The sequence below is a fragment of the Bemisia tabaci genome, chromosome 6, assembly GCF_918797505.1.
Source record: "Bemisia tabaci chromosome 6, PGI_BMITA_v3".
In the NCBI taxonomy this organism is placed as follows: domain Eukaryota; kingdom Metazoa; phylum Arthropoda; class Insecta; order Hemiptera; family Aleyrodidae; genus Bemisia; species Bemisia tabaci.
The window spans coordinates 4424946-4444835 of NC_092798.1; the positions used below are offsets into that span (position 1 = coordinate 4424946).

At 40.1% G+C, this 19890-nt stretch overlaps 2 protein-coding genes across 3 annotated transcripts in view; one reads left to right on the plus strand and one right to left on the minus strand.

Annotated features, from left to right (window-relative positions):
• Klp3A (kinesin-like protein 3A) overlaps positions 1-19890 on the plus strand; it is a gene marked incomplete in the record, with an annotated part of 479268 nt that overhangs the window by 126038 nt on the left and 333340 nt on the right.
• LOC109032644 (uncharacterized) overlaps positions 1-19890 on the minus strand; it is a 131932-nt gene that overhangs the window by 14767 nt on the left and 97275 nt on the right. The window contains exon 2 of one of the 2 annotated variants that reach the window (XM_072301269.1): positions 1537-1732. The exons of the other annotated variant lie outside the window; for it this stretch is intronic. Coding sequence (XP_072157370.1) covers positions 1537-1620 — 84 coding nt within the window. The 5' untranslated portion in view covers positions 1621-1732. The remainder of the gene's footprint in view (positions 1-1536; positions 1733-19890) is intronic. 2 annotated transcript variants of the gene reach the window in all.

Genomic DNA, 19890 nt, shown 5'->3' on the forward strand with positions numbered 1-19890 from the left:
CAAGGTTCTGTGACGAAATCATTTTTGCCTCCAGAGTCTCCAAAATGTATACATCTTAGTGATCAAATGTCCAATCACTGAGAAAAATAGCTCGCGGAGCGAGCCGAATGTCACTCGCGTAGCGAGTGATCCGGGGTCCAGGGGGCGCAGCCCCTCGGCTGGCCGCGACGGACGCGCAAAGCGCGTCCAGAACGGCTAGTTTGTTAATATATAAGAATAATTGCTATGAAAAAATAAAAATATGGAGGGTATAACTACCGTCCTCAGAAAAAGGAACGAATCCTTGTCAAAAACCGGCATTCTTCAATCTAAAAAAGTCTTCTAAAATGGAGACAAAATATTTAAACTGAAAAGAATTTTTGAAAATAAATATAAATTATGAAATCACAAAACATATTAAAAATTACGGAATGAAAAATGAGTTTGATATGAAAATTTTTGACTTGTATTGATAAACCTAATCTGAGGTAGGGGAGACCGGGGTTATGTTGGCCACGGGGCTATGATAACCACCGTGAGAATTTTGTAGAGGAAAACGTAAATTTGATGTGTTGATGAGAAAGAAGGTTGGCAGTAATGTAGACTAACAATTTAAAATATCAACATCGATGGTGTCCCCCTCTGTTATGCTCTGTGCTGTAACATTCTTGTTTACCTCTTATAGCCGAATATAGCCGAAATAGCCCGAAAATGCGATTTTTTTAATTTTGAATTTTGTTTGCTGTGGCGAGTATTTATTTTGTATCTTATTAATCTTTGTTTCTATTTGAAGTAGACCCCTTTCCTTTGATTTTAGTGTATGGATTTATGGCTTTTGACTCCTTGTTTCATAGTTGGATGACTTTGATTTGAGGTAACCCCAATCGGGGCTATGCGGACCATTTTTCTGGGGCTATGTTGACCTACTAAGAAAACATACATTTTATATTTTTTTTTTTTGCGTAAGGTTTCAAATCCATTTTCTTTGAGTTTAAAACGACCCTATTTAGTGGAGAAGTAGATCTTCTTATTATTTTTTAAGTTGCTTTTCACGCCAACTCACTTATTGAATTTGATACTGTTCTTTACAAATTTTTTTTTTATTTTTAAATTTTCAGCTCCAAAGGTATTGAGTTTTACAAAAATTACGAAAGATAAGTGTAAGGGCATAATACTAAGCTTTTTTAAGTGCAATTACAATCAACTGAACAAGGTTAACATAGCCTCCTTACAGGTGGCTCACTTAGCCCCGGGGGTGGCCAATATAGCCCCAAGCAGGGGCTATGTTGACCAAAATGAATTGTCTTTTAAAAACGCACGAGACTCACAAAATTAAAGTATTTTGTACAATGTTTTCAGTTGATTTTAATTTTACACTGTATGCTCAAGGATTAGAGCATTAAAGAAATGGCATTCTATTCTTCTGTTTCTTCAGACACAAGTTTCCAAAAAATCTGGTCAACATAGCCCCGGTCTCCCCTATGATTAACTAATGAAAGAACCAAAATTAAATAAATAAAAAAATAAATTATGATCAGTTATTGTATTTACACTTACATTTGAAGAGTCGGAGATATCTTCCTGATGGGTTGACAGAAAAGCCGCCACAAACGGTAGTATGATGCACAGGACGATATTCATGGTTGTTATGTGTACCTAAAACAACTGATTACTGTATTCGAAAGCGAAGTCCACGCAGAGTTTCTCACTCTTATCAGTCACTGATAATGATTCTGCAACTCGATGAAACATCCTGCAGATAATAAAATGAACTGCGTATAATTTATATCAAACATGACAGTGTATATTTTTAACGATTGACGTGTCAATGGCTGGAGTCAGTCCTAACATATAACTCGTTTCCGGTGGAAGACTGGGCTTCGTAGAAATTAGAAGTCGATGCAACACGCGATAAGTTTCCAAGAAGTCCGAGACAATATTTTTTCCTTTTTTTTAATCAAGATTTTTGATAGCATCGATTCTTATAGTTGCTAAATGAGTTCAATCCACGCCTGGAGTTTTTTCGTGTGTGAATTTCGCTAATTTACTTAATTCAAGGAAACTCGATTTCTCGTAAAGCGCAGCTGACCGATTTAAACACTTGCATGTCCAGAGCGAAAACTGTGAATACAGAATGTGAAAAATTGAATAAATAAGTTATACATTTACTGAGCTGAATTGCTTTCAAACCTCCGGAAGCCGGTGTAATTTTATCTCAGTGACCCATGTTTTACAGTTCAGTAGCGGCTGAAAGTAAACTTTGAAGTCAAGTGCGCCAACAAAAGCCCACAAGCAAATTAAACTCATACGCATTAAACAACAATAAACATTGATTCAGAAAACGCAACGATTTAAAAAAAAATACGTATAAATACATTTTTAATACAACAAGAAGCGCGGAGTCGGGAGAGGCAAACGACATGTGCTAGCCACTCGCTGAAGTGCGTGGAAGGAGACCCTCGTCCTCGAGTTATGGACTGTGACCAATGCAGGGATTGAACAAGATCGGCCCTCGGAAGCTCGGGTGGCCGAACGAGGGATGGCGACCGGAACGGGGACACTCCGCGCCCTATAAAATCCCGGTATCCAGCGTTAAAAAATAAATCAAAACAACGACGCCCGGGCGGCTTGCCCAGTTAAATTTCACCCGAAAAACGGGCAGGAGCAACGATTTTGCACGGCCGAAACGCGAGAGCAGGATTTTTCACGCGCCAGAACCGCTCGGGGCCGGTGTCGGCTCTGTCCGCTCTGTTGTTTAATGGAAGAACGCCGTGTGCACATTTGGACGTTGCCAAATTTCACAGAATGTATTTTTGATAGACGTATTGATTTTCATGAATTTTTTAGATATGAGTGCTTTAGAACAAATGTGATAATCCAAAGGACAAGGAATACGAATTTATGCTAAAAGAAACTATGTGCGTGTTACAATTGTGACATAGCTCCTTTTGGAATTGATACGTACAAGCGGCCTTAGAGTCGTATTCATAGTCGTCTCTTAAACAGCGCCATAACCTAGAAAAAGGAAGCCCTCAAAATAGCATCATAAAATAGATAAGTTTTGGCAACCTTCGAGGAGAGTTGGATACAGCCGATCCTGGACTGGAAACGATGACCTTAACTAATGACCACATCAACTATTTGAATCAAATTCGAACGCTTGGAAGAGCTGAAACCGCGACCGGTTAACAGTACGTTTGGGTGACTTCAGAGTTTCATCCTAAGTTTGGAGAGGAGAGGTCCGTGTGGATCAAACTCGGCGACTTAAGGTCGTAAATCGGAGCATGAGAGAAAATGGGGTATACGGTGGCAGTATTCGAGAAAAAGCAGCAGACAGCCCCTGCTGGCTATAGGCATGTTAAGTACAGGGTGCCTTGAATGGCAAAAAATATTGGAAAGATTTTAAATCCCGTGAAATATCTTATCGAGTTTCACAACGTGAAATATTTCATATTTTGTAGGAGCAAGAGTATGCAACCCACCCAACCTGGGGTAGCTTTTTAATCAGCGCTAGTTCAAAGTTACATGCTCGCTCTCGTATTAATTAAGAAAAGAAAGCTTTAACTTAACACAAAATGGAGAAACCTAACAGAGGTGTTAAAAACACTCGCGCCATTGAAAAATATCCAAAAACGCGTCGCAGATGAAAAAGAATACCTTGATGAAGTGCAACAAAGCTCACAAAGAGATTTGTAACGAGTTTAGCGACTATTTCCTGCTGAGGGAGTGGAAATTAATCTATTGTTATAGGCACTAAGTCAAAACGGATAGACTAGTTAGAGGTATAGCGACTTAATGATAAGAAAATAAAATGACAACATTGCAAAATTGGTGTCCTCAAATACTTTGATTAGGAAAACTGATTATTCAACAACGAACGTAAATTTCGGACATTATTTTCATTGTAATAGAGCACTGAAGTAAAGAATCTGTAAATTGGGTACAGCTTACTTTTCTAAATCTTGCAATTTTTCCGAAATTTCATGAACAATTTTGCACGAAAATTCAAGCTTTCATTTGTCTTGAAAAGTAAACACCCCAGTTAAATACAATGACACGATTAGAGACGCATGAAAACTCTGTGTCGAAACCAGAGATCCATAAAAATCCTCTGATAGTGTTTCCAATAGTATTTACTAGAATTAAAGATGGTGGAAGCTCCCCCCCCCCCATTCATGATAATGCGAGAAATATTTCTTCAATACATGAGAAACCTTTTGACACGAGAATCAGCAAGTCTATTAATACAAGTAAGTAAAAGATTTCATTTTGTCCCTGCCCCCCCCCTTCCATTTTAATTTACTTTTTTTTCTTTCTACCTTTTCAAGGACACAGACTTTTGAACTTGCTACGTACGAAGATTGGCTTGCAAAAAAAAATATATTTTTAGGAAGTAGATGTATTTATTGTTTTTCTTTCCTTTCACAGTTCATAAAAATTGATCGTCAAAAAAACGCAACATTGACGATCTTGAGAGGACACTTGGGCATGGCTCGATCTTTAACTGAAAGCATAGCTGCATCAATTAAAGAAAAAAATTGTCTTTGATCGGCGGATAACCCAAAGAAAATATCGTTCTTCGGCATGACAAGGCCTTACAACGCAAAAAATGGTGTCTAAGATGACTCTCAAATGGACGTATTTCTGCCAAACGGAACTACGTGCGTCAAGGCATGAGCTCTGAGACCCATAAGAATATATGCATAACAAGACTCACGTCACGATGCACATAATGGACTAGTAGACAAGGTACGAATTTCAGCATTCTGATACATGTTTCTTAACCAAAATTTTACGTAAAACACGATGCGCACAGCAAAAATTACCGAAATCAATTCCTTACAAAGATATTTAATGATTCCTGATGCGTGAATTCAAACCACTCGCTCATTAAAACTCAATGCTCTACGTGCTTCACATCGCGCGCTAAACATTATCATGACAGTCTCTGCGATATAAAAATCTGGCAACCTCAATCTTGACGCTTTGGCTCAGCTGTAGCAAATTGATGATAGTTTGAACAACACATGGTGGAAAATGAACACTGCTGGATTGAGAAGCTTGCTGAAACCGTTGTAGTGCGCGATTCGATTCACGTAGAGCTTTGAGTTTCTTGTGAGCGGGCAGTTCAAATTCCTAGTAACCGATGTGAAATAAAAACGTTAATATCTTCGTTAGGAGTTGGTTTCAGTAATTTTCGTGGTGCAAATCGTATTCTACGTAAAATTCTGGTTAAGAAACTTGTATCAGATTGCTTAAATTCGTACCTTGTCTAGTGGTCCATTCCGTTTGGCAGAAATACGTCCAATTCATCATAGAAATGCGAGGGATGGAACCTAGGGCCCACTACGAAGTTCCGCCGACAGCCCCTGACGGATAGGCAATCCACACATTAGTAATCGCTGAGCGATGTGTAGCAAAAACGAGAAAACTTATGGAATGCTAGGGAAATTACAGCAGTACTAAGTAACAGCGCGGTAGTTCTTCTTCCTTCGGGGGGGGGGGGGGGGGGGCGGCGGCGTCAGCCTTGATGTACTTAATACGTCGCTTGGCTGGCATAAGGGCGTAACTACACTCTGCAATCAACCCTGTCTTACATACAATGTAATACTTTTCCGGGCTCATCTCAATGTGTAGTTACGCCCTTATGTCAGCCAAGCGACGAATAGACTGATACCACAATCCTCCGATAGCGTGTCCGACTGAATCTATAATTATAAGATTATGTCCTGTCAGAAGAGATCCTATTCTAATTCGACGGAAAAAGTTGACTGCTGATTGATCAATTGAGTTGTTAGAAAAATATGTCTGACATGTTTCAATTGTACATTTTACAATTGCCGAAAGCTAATTTAACCATGAGAGTGATTAAATTGGCATTTTTTTATTGTAAAATCTACATTGAAACACGTCTGACACTATACATGAACTACAAAATTGTTACATCAGCAATTTCATTTTTTTTCGTGTTTGATTCATTAAAAGACCGATGTCCTACTGACTTTGACTTTGCCGAATTATTGCACTCACTGCCTGTTTCGTCTCCGCCCGCACACAGTGCAGCGATTTCGGCCAGGCCGTGAATGCAATTCCGGAGTTCTTACACACTCGGATAAAAGGGTCTATGGAATGGTGGATATAAGACACTCTGGATATATGTATGTGCGAGTATCTATATTACATGTATGTATTAAATGATTCCAAGGAAATCTAGTAGCCAGTACCACATTCCCGATCATTGTAACCATACAGCTAGTAGATAGTACAACGCACGGTTACTCATAGGAATCTGGTGCTGGTTACTAGATTTCCTGGGAGATAAAAATAGCCATACATTCAAAGACCCATCACCAGCTAATTTTTCGTCGATAATGCGTGGATTGAACGGTTTATTTGAAGAAGGGCGTGACCGCCAAAAGTTAAGATTCGAGAAAACACGAAAAAAAATTATTTTCTCGTATAATTGTTCATATTTCTGATTAAAAAATTAGCCGATGTTCTACATGCCATCTGTTTTAAAACCACGGTCTCACGAGCAGCATTGGGAAGATTGGATGCGAGTATTAACAAATTTAAAATTTTGATGGATATGCTCTTCATCCACCAAACCGCTCAGTACTGCCATTTTAGCAGTACTATGAAAGAATCAAGTATCAAGTAGCGTGAGTGTTCAATAACAAAGTTAAAAATCAAAGTTGGTTCCGTTACTCGTAGTTTTTATCATCAAAAAGTACTCTGCGCTGGGAGAGGTGGAACTGAACAATAGGCCCTTTTTCCACTAAAGCAGATTTCAAATGTTAAAAAAAAAAAAAAAAAAAAAAAAAAAAAAAAAAAATAAAATCTTACAGATCAATTTGGGTAGAATCGCTCGGAAGTGAGGTAATTCCGCCCTTAAAAAATTGTACTCCATCGATAGCTCAATTGGTGAAAATTCCTTCTTCAAATAACCCGTTCAATTATTGCTCTCACGGTCTGTTTCGTCTCTACCCGCACGCAGTGCAGTGATTTCGGCCAGGCTGTGAGAGCAATCCCTAAGTTCTTATACACAGAAGTTACGGTGGCGTGGCGTAAATTGCGATATATCGACTGATATGTAATTTTAACCTATGGTAAAGAATCGATTATTAAGGTGTTCGCTGCGAACACCCTGTTTATCGATCCTTTTCCATAGGCTTAAATGGCAGATCATTCGATAAATCGCAAAGCATGTCACGCCACCGAGAAGTTACGCGGAGAACAAAACAATTGATTTTTCGTACCCCCCCCCCCCCTTGATAAAGCAATAGAATTTTCGAAGTTTTTCTTTGTATTTATAAATTTATCGAGTGAAAACAGTAATTTTGATCAAAAACTATTACTGACGACGGGAATAAAAAGGTAGACCGAGAAAAATTCCTGTGGACTAGTCAATATAAACGGTAATTTGGGGCCGGTTCAATCCTTTCACCGAAAAACACACCTAATAAGGGCCGGTTCAAGCATTGATGAACCTTAGAGTTGCCTCTGACTAACGAGCAACATACGTTTTGTTACTATCAATAGGTATACGAAATGAAGTACACTCCTGAGTAAAACGATGCTGAATGCAAAAAAATGCGAAGTCGCGTTTCACTACCACTGCCTACACTTCGTATTTCAACAGCCTCATTACCTGTAACCAGTGGCGTGGCGTGCTTTGCGATCTATCGATATTTTCCCATTTGAAGCTGTGGTAAAGAATCGATTATTAAGGTGTTCGTTGCGGCACCCTGTTTATCGATACTTTTCCATAGGTTTAAATGGCCGATCAATCGATGTATCGCAAAGCACGCCACGCCACTGCCTGTAACCGCGAATCCTTCCAATAACGTTAACAAACAACAACTGATAAAGTAACTAACAAAACTGAAAGTATCGATTTTCGAACGTCGTCGAAATTCTTCAGAACTTGTTTTACTTTTTTTCTTCTTCCAGAAAAAAATTGATTCACACCTTTTTTATTTAGAGTTTCTGTGAATTTCCTTCGTTCTTTCACATATAGTCACAGATTGTTTCAAAGAGACACTCGAGGTAGCTTCCAAAAAACTGTAAAACATCACCGCAGATTTCGGAAAATTGTTAAGGAAAATTGCACATAATGGGTGCAATAAAGATGCAACTAGGAAAGCCGGGACCTTGCACCCTTCTAGTTCTACTTGGTGCACTTGAGAGGAATTTAAGTACAGAATAAGTGCATGACATCTATGCTATAAGCTCCGAGGCCTCCTAAATTTGCATAGGTATCTGGTAACGCTTAGTTCTAGCGTTCTACAGGGCCAATATTCTTGATTTTTGCGGCTATCGACGGACAAATGTCACTAAATGAGCCCGCTCTATTCAAATTTTGAAAATATGACCCACGTTTCTTTGTATTACTTGGTAAAGTTGCGAAATTTCCCATTTAGATCATGTAAATGTTTATTTTTTGTCACAGTTCGTTTGAGCCTTCTACTGGGCCGATTTCCACGATTTTGCGGCTATTGACAGGCGATAGTTCCTAGATGAGCTCGCTGTAATCATATTTTAGAAATATGACCCAAGTTTTCTTATATAAGAGTAAATCAGTGAGCGTAGAAAGGGGGCGAACTTTAATTGAAATGGTGGGAATTTCAAAATTAGTGGAAAATTGAACCAAGCGGGAAATGTTGAATCTTTGTCTGACGCGTTAGTAGGGTAAGATAAGAGAGTTGAAGGTGTGCTTCTTTTCTATAGACTATCCAAAAGCGACGAAACGCTCCGTTCCGTTTCAGTCTCGGCGTTTGAAGTTAAGGAAGTTTGGAATAAATGCCGATTTTGCTTATTCGATTCAATATTGGTCCAATCCGTTCCGACCGAAAGAGATGGGACAAATGAGGGTTGAGTATAAAAATCTTGGAATTTTTTTTGGTCGTTCTTATGTCGAAGCGGTCCTGAGAGACCGCGAAGCGCCCTCTATGAGTTGGGCCGCGTAGCGACCAGGGGGCATAGCCCCTTAGTTCTTGTCATATTTACAACTGTATTTCATTTACTTTTACGATTTAAAATGCCTCTTAAGACATCTCAATTCCAAAAATTTAAAAGGGAGCATCCCTTCATCCCCTTTTACCAACTGGCGGAGACCTTGCAAACCCCCTAAGTGGGATGTTTTCCGGTACACTCCTTGATCCTCCCCCCCCCCCCACGAAAAAGTCCTTGTTCCGCCCATGGATACGTACACTGTTAAAAAAAATTAGCTCAGAGCACGACCTATATAAGGAAGTCGCTCGGAAGTCACTCATCGCTCAGGGCCAATTTCCACGGAGTTGAAAATCTCCGACGTAAGTATGGAAATGCTGAGCTAAAGTAACTCAGGCATAAGGACGGGCTGCGTCGCTGGCGACTGCCCTCCCCTTACCCCTGGCATCCGTCTCATACCCCGATCCGTTTCCCCCCTCTCCTCCCCTCCCTCTCCTCTTCTCCCCTCCCCCCCTCCTCCCATCCCTCCCCTCCCTCTCCTCCCTCCCTCTTCTGCCTTTCCCTTCCACCTGTAACTGCAATGTATGTTCTTTTTTTTGAAAAGATGTGAAGTTGTACTGCAAATCAAATCATGTCTGAGGAACTTTCGGGCCGATATCCCACAAATTCGGAGCCAAAGTGTTTTTTGAGTTGCAAACACGCGACGGAAAATCAATATTTGTCATAGCTGAACAGCTGTCTCCAGTAATTTCGAAAACGCTTTTAGACAAAGAAAAGTTTTATAGATATTAAGTATTTTGTGAACATAAATTCAGTGTAAGCTTAAAAAATAAATATACACGATAACAGAATTCTAATTTTACTGGACGCCACGCCATACCCTTATAATCAGGCTTTGATGCCCAAAAGTATCATACGAGCTAAAAAGAATAAATGACAATTTCGTAGAATTATACTGCAAAATTTTATTCAATACACCTGAGGTTTTTCGGCATACAGTGCCATCTCCAGACGCATAACGAACTTTCACTAAGGAAACTACAGATACTTGACAAGGAAGTACAACTAAAAGCAAATAATCCATTAACGGAAGCAACATGATGGTTTTAAATAGGGAATAATCTAAATAAACTACCATGCACATGCAAATCAACAAGCGATAAGGAATGAAGCGATAAAAGAGAAAGAGATACAACTTTGCAGTATAATGGTACGAAATATGTATTTTTCCTCTTAAACCTAGTTTCATAAAACTGCTGCCCTTACCGGCGTTTTCAAAATTCCTGGAGGTAGGCTATTCTACTAGGACGAATTTTTATTTTCCGTCGTGTTAGGAACTCAGCGAACACTTTGGTATGGGATCCATTGGGTATTAGCCTGGAAAGCCTTCAAACAAAATTTAATTTGCTGTACACCTTCACGAGTCGCAACTAATCACTGTTCACGCAAAAGCCACTGGCTGGAGACTGACGCCGTCGCAGTCGTGAATTCCAGAATAAGATTGTAACGGTCAATGCGCGTTGATGATGCGCAGAAAATTATAGCTCTGTTTCTTCTTAAGTATCTTAAATCTGAGTGGAAAGTATCTCTCCCGAGCATATAGCTGTCTTTCCTGGAGTGACACATGCTACAAGGAGCTTCCCATGCCAGAGCGAGCTATCTAACTCACCGCAAAATTTTGTCACTCGATGCTCCAGGCAGGATAGCTCCATAACATTTCACTCAGGCCACTCAGGCCAGAATAATTTTTAACAGTGTATGTTAAGACTTTAGCATCTACTTATTGTTGACTCTAACAGATCTGTGTAAATATGAGTCCTCAACGGATCACTGGGAGAAGTGCAGTTGCGTCAGTGAAGCTACTACTTAAGGAAAGATCCTAACGAACATCTGAGCTACATAGTACATGTGGCACAAAAAAGAAAATTGCATGACGGAAAAAATACGAGCACTTATAAAAAAATGTTACGGCTCAGAACAGACCTGCATAACCTCTATGATTTTCGGGAAAAAAGGAGCTAGAAAGTAAATGATTTCCCCCATTAAAAGTACCTATGCTTATGTCAATCTCTTTTAGGTTCGTTCAAGATCAGTTTTCATTTGGAAAAATGTTTATACATTCGATCAAATTTAGAGGAAAAAGAGTGTGACATTTATGTTCTTACAATGGGAAATATTCGTCCGCGATCTGAATTGAGAGTAATGACGTGAAAGGAGATGCTATTTTTTATTATAATTATTATTTTTATTTTTAAGTGGCATGATGCAACTAACGTAATCCGAATGCCTCCATTATATTCTTTCAGTATGTACAGATTAGATAAGTTTTGCACATACTCAACGTGCAAAATCAAATCGCACTAATTTTCATCTCTTCATTTACATACTTATTGTTAGTCTTTAAAAGAGAGCATTGAAAGTTAACTAACTAAGATACTTCATTGTTTAAAAGACATAATATGCGCGCGCTTAATTAATTGTGATGGAACATACTGCACTCGCGTTTAATTTTAAAGAAAAATGCTGAGAGCGCTTTCATTATTGGGGGGGGGGGGGGGGGGGGAATTATTTTAAGATTTTGGATTGCAGGACCCGACGTTCACTGAAGAAGAAAATGCAAGCCTGTCATTTCCAGTGGACAATCACATATCTTTGTGTACAAATACTGCCACGCTGAGGAAGAACGCCGTATGAACATTCGAGAGTTGCCAAATTGCCTTCGATAAACTATTTATCTTTGCGGAAAGTTATGAATATTTTTCCTTGAAATTTTCAGGAACTTTAGAAATTGGAGGGAAAATATTCAAAAGTTTACCCGGAAATCCGTGTTTTAGCAAAGGAAATTTGGCAACGCCTGGAGGTTCATGCGGCGTTTTCACTTAACACGGCAGAATAAGAATAGAAACATACCTCTACAAAGCCTGTAAGTTTATCTGTGGACTACCTTCCCTTTTCTGATTAAAAAAAATCCCCATTGTCAAAATAGATGACCAGGGGGCGGTTTCACAACTGAATACAGTTTTAAGGCATTCGAAACGAGTCATTACCTTTAAGATTTGAGGTCCGATTAGCTGTACTTGCATTTATGCAAACTTAAACACAAAATCACTAAATATCCTTCCTGATAAACTAATCGTGAGACCAACTCGACGAAAAATGCTGTCCGGAAATTTTGGGAGTCGTTTTACAAGAATCTAGGATCAGATTTTCCAAATAACTATGGTTTCTTGTGCAGCTGAAAATCAGTCGCTAGCGTCAAAACCTACTTTTCTAATTTTTTTAGTATTCATTCTATCGTGTTTATATTTGTGGGCTGTGCAGTTTGTGCATTTCTCTTGAGGTGATGTAAAAGGGATTTCAAGGAGCATCGAAAAATTATACTGCTCCATCTAGACAATGATGAGAGCAACAATAGACGTAGGTTCATTGAGCACGGTAAGCAGGATAGCAGTATTCAACTACGGATCTCTGAAGATCTAAAAATGCAATACGACGGTGAAACTACCAAACCACGTATCTCGGTTTGCGACGTCGCAAACTTCCTGTCATACTTTATTTTTTAAATGAAAAACTACTTAACATCCAGTCTTGAAAATTTCTGTGATTTTTCCTTTTTGTGCGGAGAAAATTCTGTGAAAATTTCAAGGAATGATATTGATTTGGTCTACTTCAAAAAAATAAAATGTGAGCGTAGATTTTTAAACACCGCAAACGAGATACGTGGTTTGGTAGTTTCACCGTCGAATACTATTCTGCCGTGCTAAGGAAGAACGCCGTATGAACATTCGGAAGTTTGCCCAATTTCCTTTGATAAAACCTGTATTTTTGACAAAATTCATGCATATTTTTCCTTGAAATTTTCAGATATTACAGAGTAAATTGTGTACAAAATTGTCTGAAAATTTGAGAAAATAATATTCACAATTTTCCCAGTAATTTCGGTTTTTATCGGAGCAGACATGGCAACGTCTGAAGGCACATACGGCGTTCTTCCTCAGCACGGCAGTACTATGGATACGAGTACCCGAGAATCGTAAAAAATGAGAACAAGCGGCAACGGTATCCTGAACTTCAACGGATCAGTTCCAATAAAATAGTGATTTTTACCTTCCTCTTGAAAAATGTATCTTTACACTTTAAAAATGTTCAGGGCGAATGGCCACGAAATATAAATTGAAATTCATTCTCAGTTCAAGGCAAAAAATTAATCTCGCGTAAGATAAAGGAATCTAGACAAATATTTCAAAGTGAATACATTGAAATTATGACTAATATGGCGACTTCAACTGCAAGTTTTGGTAGAATTGCATTGTCACATTTCATCTTATCCCACAGCTTAAAACTGAGCGGTTAAAAAAAGCATAGCTTTTCATTCCAACTTTCTTACAACGATACGGCTAAAATAGAATTAAGTATGACAAAAATATGCGGTATTTTTACAACGGAGCTCTTACATGCCATGGGTATTTGCGATTTAAGTTTCCTTTAGACTTTTTAAGATTTCGCGAGAAACGCGATTAGGCTCCCAGCTGGTTTTCTTTGAAACGAACTTTTAAATTTTAAAATAAAAGATACTGAAAATAAGTAAGGTTGTAATAAAAGGGTGCATCTGCGTTATGAGAGGAGGCCACCTTTATATCCGGTCGCCCTCTACAAACTACATACACATAATAGTGAGCAAATACACGAACAGGGTTGCGGTACAAATTCAAAATTCCTTCAACGAGGTGACAAGAAGGGCAGTTTTAAGCTCCGAAATTTGTTGTTTTGAACATAATCCTTTCTCATCACGTCATGACGATTGACATTTAGGCCCATAGAGCCAAAACTCGTAAATTCATATGCGGAGTAGCGTTTAAGAAAAATTTGTATTTTAATTTTCATCCCTTAAATTGTCCGCACATTTAAGTTAAGGGTCCGCATATGTAATTTCGGTCCATCCGCGGTATCGCGGAGGACCGGGGATTTGCTTTACTTCAATCGGAAATGATCGTGGCATGTAAGAGCTTTGTTGTCTGGGAGCCCACCATAAGTCAGAGTTTCGTGATGAGTAAGGTAAGTTTTACTTTTTAATCGTCATAGTGGGTGCCTGGGTGTAAGGCCTTAAGGTGAATTGTATAAGGCCTTAAGGTGAATTGTATAAGGCCTTGAGGTGAATTGTATAAAGCCTTGAGGTGAATCTTCTAAGGCCTCAAAATGGTTCCGCTGAACCCGGGTTCCCGGGAACCCGAGTTATTTTCATCGCGACTTGCTTCTCACGGTCGAGGCGTCTAACGGCGATCGCCGCTCGTGCAGCTCCGGCGAGGATCCCATCCGGAGACCCGCCCGGACCCGCCCGGACCCGCCGGCGCTCACCTCCTGCACTGAAAATAAACTTGTCCTAAATTTAAGGAAACATGTATCCTTAAAAAGTTTCCTAATTTCAACACGGTGTTAGCTTGGAACAAGCCAACAGTTATCTCGATCCAAGGTAACAAAATTGTGTTGAGTTAAGAAAACCATGCTTTCTTGAACCACGTATACGTTTTCTTGAAACAGACTAACGATTACTTGAAACGGGAAAACTGTTTCCTTAAAATTAGGAAACGAGGGAATCGCTTCTGTGTCCTAAATTTAAGGATCCATGTGGTGTTGATCGAAGAACCCTGTTTCCTTAGAATTAGGAAACGGAGAGAAGCAAAGCCGTTTCCTGAATTGAAGAATCCTTGGAGTGTCGTTTGAAGAGATCAGTTTCCTTAAAATTAGGAAACGGGCATAGCATTTCCTGTTTCCTCAATTTAAGGATACATGTATTGTTGATCGAAGAAACCCATTTCCTTAAAATTAGGAAACAAAAAAATTACCAAACGCCAACTGAGGAGGTGGATGCAACGTGCCGTACACCACCATGTATTCGGCGAGTTGCTCAAGAGGGGCCTTATAAATAATAAATATAATATATATAAATAATATAATATATAATAAATATAAATAATAATAATAATAATAAATATACCGTCGCTCCTTTGGCGGAAGGGCGCATCTACACTTTGAGATGATGAGCCCTTCCGTCCGTATACCACCATGCTCTCTACGGCTTACCTACGTGAAAATTTCGATGCACCCTTACGCCCATGAGTGACATCACGCTCATAAAAAACGTAACGCTAAATTTCCAATTTTTGGAACCCCACTCACTTCTTCCCTCGTAACACTTTTGCGACGTAGGTCCCTATTCTTTCACACGTAAAAACAAAACGGCGTAACTCTCTCCTTGACCATTTCTCTCCGTTAGAGCGTTGCATATTATTTGAACGGTCCTTTACAGAAATCCGACCGAAACGCTTGGATGGCGTTATTCGTAAGATCCACTCCACTCCAAACAAATTCAGTATGTTTAAATTTAATCAATTAATCTCTTGTTCGTAAAGGATTTACGCGTCGGAAAGGTGGAGGTTTTGAAAAAACGCAATTTTTGTGCCTTATCAAAAATATTGTTTTCAGTCCAAAATGTCAGAATGCTTTATAGAAATGCACGGATCAGAGCCAAAGTTCCTTTAATATTTTTCGTTGAATTTTCTGATTCGACGAAAATTTCTTAAAATTTTCTAAACAAAAGCGTGCGTCCGTTAATGTAGGTAAAAATAAATAATGTGAAGCTTTTCAACATTTTACTGCAAGTACACTCTTTGAATCTGGTCGCGTAGCCTCGAACATTTTTACATATAAGTGTCTTCAAATCCCAGAAAGCTTGACTCGGCCCGATATGTACTCATTAAAGTATTACCTATACATGCCTTTATCACCACATCTTTACCGCTATTCCGAGTACATTTTGAAAACTCCATAAAGATCATTTATCTTTTATGTGGCAATTTTATAGCCAGCATTAAATAATCTTAGATTATTTTGTCTATACTTTATTGGAATTTTAAATCATATTTACTTTCAGTATGAGTAGAAGCGGTTCTCACATGAGCCTCTTTGATTTACGCATTAACCTTAATGATATGGGCGTCAGATTGGATAATCGAATGAGTGATAATTTACCTTTGAGAGGCAGTATGAAAATCTGTCCTTTAACCAGACTTAAATAAAAAAATAATTTACTCCATGATCATATTATCTCCAAATGAAAAAGAAAAGGGAATACGTTGGTTAAGTTATGGCGGCGATAGCCCACGGTCTTTAAATAAATAGTATCTGAGAACCAGCTGATAAAGAGAAAGAAAAGAGAAATATGTGGATATTTAATATATTTAAATGATAATTGAGGTAGTATTTGCTAGATAAACCCAAGTGCTATTGAGCGGTAGCAGGTGGGCATCTGCGTAGCCAAAGAGATAGATGCGAATAGGTTTAACATAGGAAAATAACTCCTCATCGCTCGCGAGGGTAGGATGGCCGAGTGGACTACGGTGTCGGAATTTCACTCTTCCCGGGACAATGTCGAAGGTTACAGGATCAAATCTCAGCCAGGGCGAAACGGAGTTCTTCATCAGGATACCAGAGGGAGCGCGAAGCGCGTCAACTACGTGAAGGAAGTCACCCCCGGCAGTACCAACAATAGGGGTATGCGCTTCAACGGGCATGGATAGGGACACTAGGCGGGGAGCTGATTCTCAGGGCGGCGACGCGGCGGGACCGGCCGTTTCCTAATTTTAAGGAAACGCTTGCAGGTACAGTTTCCTTTTTTTTTTTTTTTTTTTTTTTTTTGAGGAAACGTTTCCTGAAAACAACACAACACTTAACTTACTTTTAGGAAACTCTTCGCGCGGCGGTGTTTCCTAATTTGAAGGAAACGTTTTCGTGCTTCAATGTAACAGGAGTTTTGGTTCAAGAAATCGCGTTTTCTTCGACCAAGGCAATACCGTTTTCTTCATTCAAGACTTCGTTTCTTGTCCACTTTTTTCAAGTATCCAATTTTCTTAGGTCAACACGGCGTCACCTTGAATTTAGGAAACGTTATTTTCAGTGTGTAGACGGTGCCCCCGACAACCCCTGGGCCTCTGCCAGGGCCACTACACGCATGCTCACCCGAGGCCCTTGTTACACGGACAATCGCAAACGGATTCCCGTCCGAGTGGAGCTCAGCAATGCTCATCGATAAGCATCGATGGACGTTGGTGACCTCCACTTGGATGGGAATCTGCTCGCTCTTTGTCCGCGTAACAAGGGCCTTGGAGCCGAAGGTGCGTCTTCACAGTTCGTCCGACTGCCGGATGGAGGGTACGTCAAACAACCCCCCGAGCGCTCCGTCAGGTGACGGAGCGCTCGGCGGATCGCTTGGCGAACCATCTATCCGACAGTTGGATGAACTGTGGAGACGCACCTTCGGCTCGGTTCCCCCATCACCACCACCAACCACCATGCACCACCGCCAACATGCACCATACACCATGCAGCACCACCACCAGATTAGTGGAAGAAAAAAAAGAGGTTAGTGGAAGAGAAAGAGAGATTGAAGGCAGAGAAAGAGAGATTGAAGGAAGGAAAAGAGAGATTGAAGGAAGGAAAAGAGAGATCGAAGGAAGAAAAAGAGACATTGAAGGAAGAAAAGTAAAGATTAGAGGAAGAAAAGTAAAGAGTAGAGAAAGAAAAGGAGAGATTAAAGGAAGAAGAAAAGAGATTAAAGGAAGAAGAAAAGAGATTAAAGGAAGAAGAAAAGAGATTAAAGGGAGAAAGAGAGAAAGAGAGAGATTAAAGGGTGAAAGAGATAGATTAAAAGAAGAAAAAGAGATTAAAGGAAGAAGAAGAGAGATTAAAGGGAGGAAAAGAGAGATTAAAGGGAGAAAAAGAAGAGACTAAAGGGAGAAAAAGAGAGAAAAAGGGAGAAAAAGAAGAGACTAAAGGGAGAAAAATAGAGATTAAAGGGAGAAAAAGAAGAGACTAAAGGGAGAAAAAGAGAGATTAAAGGGGAAAAAAGAGATTAAAGGAAGAAAAAAAGAGATTAAAGAAGTGAGAGAGAAAAAAGAAGTGGAAAAAGTGAGGGAGGTTTTACAGAGACCGACTAAACTTTTGGAGCGGTTGTGAGGCAAGGAATTTCAAGGGCTGAAGAAATAAGTTCAATGAGAAGAGGGTAGTGAGCAGAGGAGCACAATGAGAAGGAAAAAGAACATGAAAAATCGGCCTACAATCGTGGATTACCTGACCTGATTGAATCACACTCAAAGAAATTGAAAAAGGTCACTATTTCGCTTCGTAGTGTTGAGTGGGGACATAGCAATTGGATGAAATAGTAATATTAGATTGGTTGTGCTTTCACTAAAAGTTGAGTTCCAAAACCGCCTATCTACCATCCAGTGAGGCAGGGGACGGAGAGGGGTAAACAACTTGCACTCGTCGCAGGAGAATCGTGAATTTCATAACTAACACTGAGAATGAGAATGCTACCGTGCTACGGAAAAACGCCGTACAAGCTTTAATGGGATCTCTTTGGGCCCCTCAGAGCTTTTCATCAGAATGACGAGCTGAGCAACATATCCAAGCGTCATCCCGTTTGACCGGGGGGGGGGGGGGGGAGGGGATTTCCCATAAGGAAGGAGCGGGGTTCTTTCTTCTGATCAAATATAAATTTTCAAGTAAACTTATAGATACGTTTCATTCAATTTTTCAGAGAATTAATTTGCGATTCACTCTACTGAATCTGAAAATTTCAAAAAAATATTCTCAAATTCCCCAAAAATGAATATTCTATGAGAGGCCGTCCATAAATGGCGTCACCCGAGTAGGGGGGGGGGGGGGGGGGAAGGTCGTCTAGCGGTGGATGGCGCGTTGTGTGAGGAGGAGGGGGGGGGGGTCAAGACGTGAGCTTCCCTGAAGTTAAAAATTGGTTACTCGTATTTTATTCTTAATCAATTTTTGCGATTTGTCAACAAGTAATTCCAATTTTTCTCAAAACAATGAAAATTGCGCTGTTTAATTTTCCAGCTAGAGACATATTGCGGCCTTGATTATTTTCCTTCTTCAAGACCACATCATATAATTGATCCACTATAAAATAAATTAATTATATTCTTAATTCTGCAGACTGTATCCACTGTTTTTATCGACTTCCTGCATTTCCACTTTCGGCGCTAAGGATGATGTAATTTCTAGGGGGGAGGGAGTCTTCGAAAATTGAAAATAATGGGTGACGTAATTTTAGGGACAGCCTTGGAAGGGCAAGTTGGCAACATCCGGATGCTCATACAGTGTTTTTCCTTGGCACGGCAGCTGAATGGAAGAAGTGGTGACGGACGAAGGGGGAGAAAGACCGGGAGAGTTGTGAATATTCCGCCGGCATGGCACTTTCCTGGAAAACGTTTGGAGATTGAGGTGGAGGAAGTACGAATTTGATGAACAAGGACGTAATTCGGCGGATTGACAAAGGGCAAAGACAAGTTGTCGAGAGAATGGAGTGAACAAATTCGGCCGGTGAAATCTGCTGAAATCGTCGGGGCGAGCTAGGAATGCTAGGATCCCGAGAAGAAGGGGGCTTATCTACCTGCTAGACCACCGCAGCCAGACACAGACATCCGGTCCGGTGCGTTCAGTTACGTGAGCGAAACGCAAAGGATTGCGCCCGCCTTGTCGTCGCCACCTCGTTTCCCTCACTCACACTCACACTTGCTCAAATTGTCAAAACACTCGAAGAACTTCGATCCTACTCATGAGCCTTTCATTCAACTCGAATTAGGCGGGAAACTTCCCTAATCATACATCGGCTCTCTGCTCTCTCTCTCCCCCTCTTTCCTCACTATATTACTCTGATCCTGATCTAATTGGTCTGGATCCAGGGGCGGACTGGGTACAAAATCGTTGGTTGGGCGAAGGTGGCGCAGGGGCCCCAGGGGGGGTCTGGGGGGGAACTTCCCAGCTCAGAGGGGGGTCCGCGGGGCCTCCCCCGGAAAATTTTTCAAAAAGAGCCCCTCCCAGATCAAATTTTAGGCAGTCCTAGCTTAAAATTTGTGAAAAATTTGAGTGTTCAAAAGTGATGTA